Below are 7,274 nucleotides of genomic sequence, written 5' to 3' on the forward strand. Positions count from 1 at the left end.
AAAAAACTACTGTCATAGTTTTTATTTCATGAAGTCATGACAACGTTTTTGATGCAAGGAAAGTGATGTCCTTTAAAGAGCATTGAGCAAAATAAAAAAGAAAGGTCTTCTGACTTACCTATGGTCATTGAGCCAGTAAAGAAGGTTCTTGAAGCATAGCAATGACCATTGAGCCAAAAAATTGAGGTCAACTTAACAATTCAAACAGTGCTAAAAAATTAGGTCATAAAACTTTAAAATGACAAGAGGAATCCATGATCAATGAACTGGAGAAGTAAAATAGTCACTGCAACAGAAATATAAAGGTATCCTTTGAGTTAAATTAAGGAAAATGTGTTTCTGATGGTAACAACAAATACATCAATGGTAAACAAATGTAGGAAAATTACAAAAAAAGTATGATGCAGTAAATAAACAAGATCAATATTTGTTTGGCCATTTACTGAACTATGAAGATACATTCATATTTAGTTTTTGCACAGAATGTTTACAGCAGTACACATTTTATTACTTTTTATACATTGTCATGGTTGGTCTTCACAATAACGTACTACAGCTGTTCACCACAATATCCGATTTGTTTTTCCACATTGTACCATACGAAGTTTATAATTCAAGGCACAGGGGCATTAGCTTTCCTTAAAGCAAGGCAACCACTAACTAGATCACTGGGCATCATGCTTATTCTAGAATATTCTTCAGCAGTAGCATATCTCAGTTTTGTTTGTGGATCTGTGTAGCTTGCCTGAAAACATAAGACAAAATAAATATAAAATTGACTAATAAACTGCTGTCAAAGAAAGGATATGTTTCAGGGGGTGGTATAAAAACAGAAAATCACAAAATAAAGAAAATGTGGTATGAAGAAGTATTAATCAATGAGCCAAAAACATGTGGTATAAACTATCCTTCCAAAGACGAGAAGGTTAAAGCTTTGTGGTGTGAAAAATGCATCATAAGAATCTAAAAGGTAAAAGCTTTGTGGAAAGAATTATCCATCATAAGAAGAGAAGGTTAAAGCTTGGTCAACTACCCTCAACTATCTACACTCTCATTCCACCAGACAAATGTCAGGTACTTCTCATCTAAACAACAGGACAAATGTGCTGTTCTTTTATAATTGTGTATACTTTTTTATTATCAAAAGAATCTCACACAAGAGTGCACACACTGAAATGTCTAGACTTCTTTACTAATCATTGATATTATGTTGATAGTCCTAAGTATAAAGCTTTATTACAACTGTCACATACACTTAACATTAACATAGAAAACTAAACATTGACCAATGAAACATGAAAATGAGGTCAAGGTCAGATGAACTATGCAGACATGTACAGCTAACAATTCTTCGATACAACAAATATAGTTGACCTATTGCTTATAGTTTAAGAAAAACAGACCAAAACATAACAAGAGTGCACACGCTGAAATGTCTTGCCTTCTTTACTAATTATTGATATTATGTTGATAGTCCTAAATATAAAGCTTTATTACAACTATCACATAATCTTAACATTAACCAAGAAAACTAAACAATGACCAATTAACCATAAAAATGAGGTCAAGGTCAGCTAAACCATGCCAGACAGGCATGTACAGCTAACAATTCTTCCATACAACAAATACAGTTGACCTACTGCTTAGTTTAAGAAAAACAGACCATAACACAAAAACTAAACACTGAGCATGGAACCGTGAAAATGAGGTCAAGGTCAAATAAAACCTGCATGACTGACGTATAGTATCTGAGATATGGACTTGACCACCAAAACTTAACCTTGTTCACTGATCCATGAAATGAGGTCGAGGTCAAATGAAAACGGTTGGATGGACATGAGGACCTTTCAAGGTACGCACATATCAAACATAGTTATTCTATTACTTATAAGAGAGAATGTAACATTACCATGATTACAAAAAATCTTAACTTTTTTTTCAAGTAGTCACTGAACCATGAAAATGAGGTCAAGGACATTGGACATGTGACTGACGGAAACTTTGTAACATGAGGCATCTTTATACAAAGCATGAAGCATCCAGGTCTTCCACCATCTACAATATATAAAGCTTTTAAGAAGTAAGCTAACACTGACACCATGGCCGCCGCTGCAGGGTTAGTCGGATCACTAACTCTATGTCAACTTTTTTGTTTAAAATATGTAGTACTTTCTAGTATGTTCTTTCTGAACAGGCTTGAACGAGTGTTTCTATACCTTAAGGCTATATTGTTTACACAATTTGTCAAAAGAGGTTCAAAGGGGTTTCTCAAAGGTAAGATGTCTAAATAAAGTATGTTGTTGGAGCACTGTGTCATTGATGCTTATCCTAATTATGTCACATGCTATTTATACAATTCATTTGCATATTTTTATCAGATATTTAGAAGATATCTTAATTTTCTCTTAACTTTGTTCAGGTAATCATGCATCAACTTTGTTTTGAAATTTCTTATTCAAAGATTTACATTTTAAAGAAAATAAATTCAAGTTTAACTACTTTTCTTTGAAGAACCTTCTTTCTATTGTGTATATTTATTTGTTTTGGCAAAATTTTCTTCTCTCCAAAGAAGAATACAAATTTAGGAACTGTGTTATTTTTGTAAATTTTGTTATGTTGTTTACATATTTTATCAGCAATTAGCTCAATTAAGTTCAAATTATTGAAGGGATCTTAATTTTTGCATAGTTGTTGCTGTTTATCCAATTTGAGAAACTAGTCAGTCCATAGACCTCAGTGACATATTTCAAAGTTTGGATAATTCCATTCTTTGATCATCCAAATATACATAACTTCTATCAATTAAATTCATAGAGCAATGCTTAAAATATATTTCAGATTCTTTCTAAAGACATTAGATCAATACTTTCTTATTAAACAAACCTTTTTTTTGTATGTGTGCCCATTCCAGTCAGTACTAAAAGCTAAACATTTAAATATTTTTTTGAGGGATAGTGAACATAATTTATCAATATGGATAGAGGCACAGCAATTTTAATCCAGTTTGTAACTTTGACATTTAAAATCAAATTTAAAATTCATATATGTTGGAAAAAATAATTCTACCAACATCATTTATCAACTCAAAAGGATACTAAACATATTATACAGAGAAGATATTATCTATCGGATACAAGAAGGATGGACACACTGATCACTGCTATATCAAGGGTACCGTACTCTAAAGCAAACAAAATTTATCAAATGAAAAATGAACAAACCACTGATGGGGCAGGGGAAAATGATACAGAGCATATATATCACTAAGCAGACAAAAAGAAGGATAGTCACTTATCACTTAAGCAGAAAACAAGAGCAGACATTATTGTTTTCTCTCAATCAATTTATGATTTTTGAACACTGGTATACTACTGTAGCCTTTATCATCTACTACCTATTTTTTTTAATTTTTGTGTGGATAGTTGCCTCATTGGCAATCATATCACATCTCCTGATTTGTATATCATTACAAGTATTTAATTAATACTTACAGCTAGTCCTGAGAGATCTGAGTATTTCTTAGCTGGTTTGAAAGATGGCGGGGCATCTATGGAGTTATCTGTAAAATTGTATGCATGAAAAAAATGGGGGAGTATCTATACAATTATCTATAAATTAATTATCTATAAATTAACATGTATCAAATGAAGCCAATGACTTTGATCTCAGTTGCAGATAAACTTTTCAATTCATAGCGGCTATAAAGAATATTTGACCATGACAAAGATCTTAGCTTATTAATGACTGCCTTACCATCATATGATATCCTAACAAACCTCTTATGAGTATCCTCATTAATCAAAAATGTTTTGATATAATGAAAATGTACAATTTTTAAATGAGACCTTACTCTTTTTACATAACTTGTTTTTGTTTAATATCATTCAGTCCATAAAAATGATGGTTACAATGAAAATAGATGTTCTGTGGCTTAAAAACTCAATAAATAAGATGTTTATGATACTGTGTCATTATCATACCAGGGATTGCTAGGACTGGGAATAAAGATGAATTTATTCTAATAAAAAAGAAATAATTTATGATTGATTTAATATTTTTCCAGTATACAATATCACTCAATAACAGATATAACTAAAGTTCCATAAAACTAATTCTTCTGAACAAATTGTTAATTGCAATGAAAGGGAAGTAATTCTATTTGTGTGAAAAATATTCTGTATTCTATTAATTAATGGGAGATAACTCACATGTGACATCATCTGGTCTCCATGGTTGTGTTTTCTCTGTTGCAATGATTTGCTTCAGATTTTTCCAAACTCTTGTTTTTTTTGTTCCACTATTACCTACACAAGAATGCTGAAACAAGTTGTTAAACATATTTCTTTACAATTGAAAAGAATTGATTTAATGGTCCATTCACGATTCTGACAGTAGAATGTATGCCAACAATGGCTATGTATATTGAATAGTGACTTCAATATAATAGTTTGTGTTACTGTTTATAATGATTTTGATAATAATTTATTAAGCACTGCTGTCTCAACTTTAAATTGGCATATTATATCAAATGCATTTATGTGATGCATTTACTTACAAATTGTTTTGCTTTCTCCTTTGAACAATGTTTCGTGGCCATGACCAAGGGAGCAGGGTTTCGAAATAGTTATCAAACTGATATGTACTGATAGAAAGCAACTTTATAGAAAATATTATTGATTCATCGCAAGTAGTTCATATCAAACTACACAAAAATGTAACTTAAGTAGAAAACTTATCATTGAAAATTGCCCACTAATTTAAATGGCCTAAAAATAGTGGTCAAACTTATATGTACTGATAGCAATGCAACTACATCAAAATATCATTGATCTATCATAAGAAGTCCATATCGAACAAAACTTAACAATGGTTGACACTGCCGAGGCTGACACCTGGAAATCAATCCTTTCAAGACAATTTTTGAATCATAGCTCTAGATGTGTGAATACATTAACAATCTATTGACTATTTCTTTTCATTTATCCAACCAACAATATAACTGCATTGCTGAGTCCAGGGCATTCTTCATAATTCTTCTACTGAAAGTTCCATAACTTAAATAATTTTCTTCTAAATGAGTAACTTACCACAAAGTTTTTATTTTTAAACACAGGAATTTTATCCATACATTCTGAAGGTGCAGGGCTGTCCTCACGGCTGGCTGTTGGAGTTATCTCCTCTACTGGTTCAATCTTAACTGTCACTGGAGCTGCTGCTACAACTGGCTGTCATAAAAAAGGAATTAAATAGAAAGAAAAATGACAAATGTTAAAAGTTCAGGTGCAAATGATCTAGCTTCCTGATTCACACACAAAAACGATACCCTCCATGGAATATGCTGCTGAAAAATTACTGAAGGAGAAGGTACATTTTAGAGCTTATTAAGTTTAGGTTTAATTACCGGTATTGTCCAGTAAAAAAAAAAAAGATTAATTCAGGGTTTTTCCACAATAATTTCTCAAGAGAAGATGAATTAATGTGAAAGTATCCCAAAAATATATTTTTTTTCATTATTCTTTACTTTAATATAGCAGATTTTGATTGGCTTATGTTCATGGAATTGCAGTTTACTCAATCTTCTTCTTCTGTAAATTTATTATGTACGCAGCGTCAAATTTGTATGCTAAAAAATTCAAGAGATTTCTGTAACAGTATAGTACATGTAGTACAAATGTGTATCTGAAGCTTTGCGGAAATTGAAAAGGTACTTTCCTTGCTGCAAATTGAGTATACCTGGTGAAGCATAGCAGACAAATGGCTGACAGGTTAAATTTATTTTTTACTCTTTAGGGTCAACAAGGCTTCAGTACAGAAGAATACATTTGTACATGTTGTAGATGGATATCTGTAACACTGAACAGTAATATAATCAGTAAGACTCTATAAAATATATTTATAATTATAAATGATAGCTGAGAGGTAGTCCAAATAGTTATGACCTCTTGAAAGGATATTATTCTTTTATTCTTCAGTGCTATTGTTGGCTTTTTTCAAAACTACCTCTACCCTATTTTATTGGGAAAATATGCGTAATTTTCATCAAATTGGGAATTTAAGAATAAACCATGAATTTGACTGAAACTTCAATTTACAGACCCCATTTCAAGAGCCAAACCCTGCTTTGAAATAAGACTCCTTTTTGTCAGTGATGATACAGAAATAGACCCTCAAATCTGCACATATGTAGTAATTTTAGGCATGAAAAAAGTATAAATTAGTGTTTTTCAGTTCGAATTTATGCACAATTACTACTAAAACTGAAGTGTTTGGGAAAAAAGTTGTCTTTGAGGGAATAATTTTAAGCCATTTTTTTTTCAAATTGGGATTCTCCTCTAGGGGAAAAAGCCTTTATTCTCCATTAATTTAGACAAACAATATCACTGTTCTTTGATGCCTTACATCCAAGCTGTAAAGAGCAGATTGGTATCCTTCACCTTGTTTTCTCGGGGTAACGATCTTCTCTGTCACCCCTCTCAGCTATGTGTTATGATGTCTCTGTCTCTGATATATCATGTCATATCATATGGACATACAAAATGTATGCATGTGATCACAGTGACTGAGTTATAAAGAATGAGTCGACTGATTGTTATGATGGTATTACCGTGCTAGGGCGTCTCTTCTTCGATGGAGTAACCATAGTAGGACTTATGCTTTTGGGCTTCAGCTTTCTCCCTCTGCTACTACTCATCTTTCTTGTGTTTTTTTGTTTTTAAATCCTAACTCATTTTTCCAAATAGATACAAAACCATTGTAAGGGAGACAACTGTTATCGACACATAAAGTACGAAACCAAAATCGATAAAGCACTCAGATTCCGGATTTACAGGTCTATTAACATATAGCCGTTTTAAATATATTCGTAAACATTTTCTTATTAAAATTAACTTTTGATTGAAAAAAATAAAAAAATTTCAAAACCATACTATGAATGATCAGGCTATTCAAATAAACAAAACAAAAAAAAAAACAAAAATAGGTTGGAAATCAGTAATCATGGCTTGCCTCAAAGGTCCTCAAAGTGCCACACAAATTAGTCTGACCCGAAAATGTTCAAATATGTCTTGCTCGCTTCGCTCGCCATCGTTACAATGTTATCAGGGATGGATTTAAGGGGGCATGGACCACGAACCCCTTATTGAACTATATATCTGCACCTGGTTACACAAATAAGGTTCTGAAAGTGTGTGTTCATATATAATGCACACAAGAACCCTCTGACAATGTGGAAAGATTAAAGCAGTTTTAGCAGCATGCAATTCTATGTTTTTTTT

At 31.9% G+C, this 7,274-nt stretch overlaps 1 protein-coding gene across 1 annotated transcript; it reads right to left on the bottom strand.

Moving 5' to 3' along the window:
• Positions 1-426: 426 nt before the first annotated feature.
• On the bottom strand, positions 427-6,774 carry LOC143065321 (INO80 complex subunit C-like). Its single transcript, XM_076238828.1, has 5 exons — positions 6,605-6,774; positions 5,088-5,225; positions 4,209-4,317; positions 3,492-3,559; positions 427-745 (listed from the first exon to the last, which is right to left on the bottom strand). The coding sequence occupies exons 1-5, from the start codon at positions 6,689-6,691 to the stop codon at positions 614-616; spliced, it is 534 nt and encodes a 177-aa protein (XP_076094943.1). The 5' UTR covers positions 6,692-6,774; the 3' UTR covers positions 427-613.
• Between the last annotated feature and the right edge of the window lie 500 nt (positions 6,775-7,274).

Source organism: Mytilus galloprovincialis, chromosome 2 (genome assembly GCF_965363235.1).
Source record: "Mytilus galloprovincialis chromosome 2, xbMytGall1.hap1.1, whole genome shotgun sequence".
Taxonomy (NCBI): domain Eukaryota; kingdom Metazoa; phylum Mollusca; class Bivalvia; order Mytilida; family Mytilidae; genus Mytilus; species Mytilus galloprovincialis.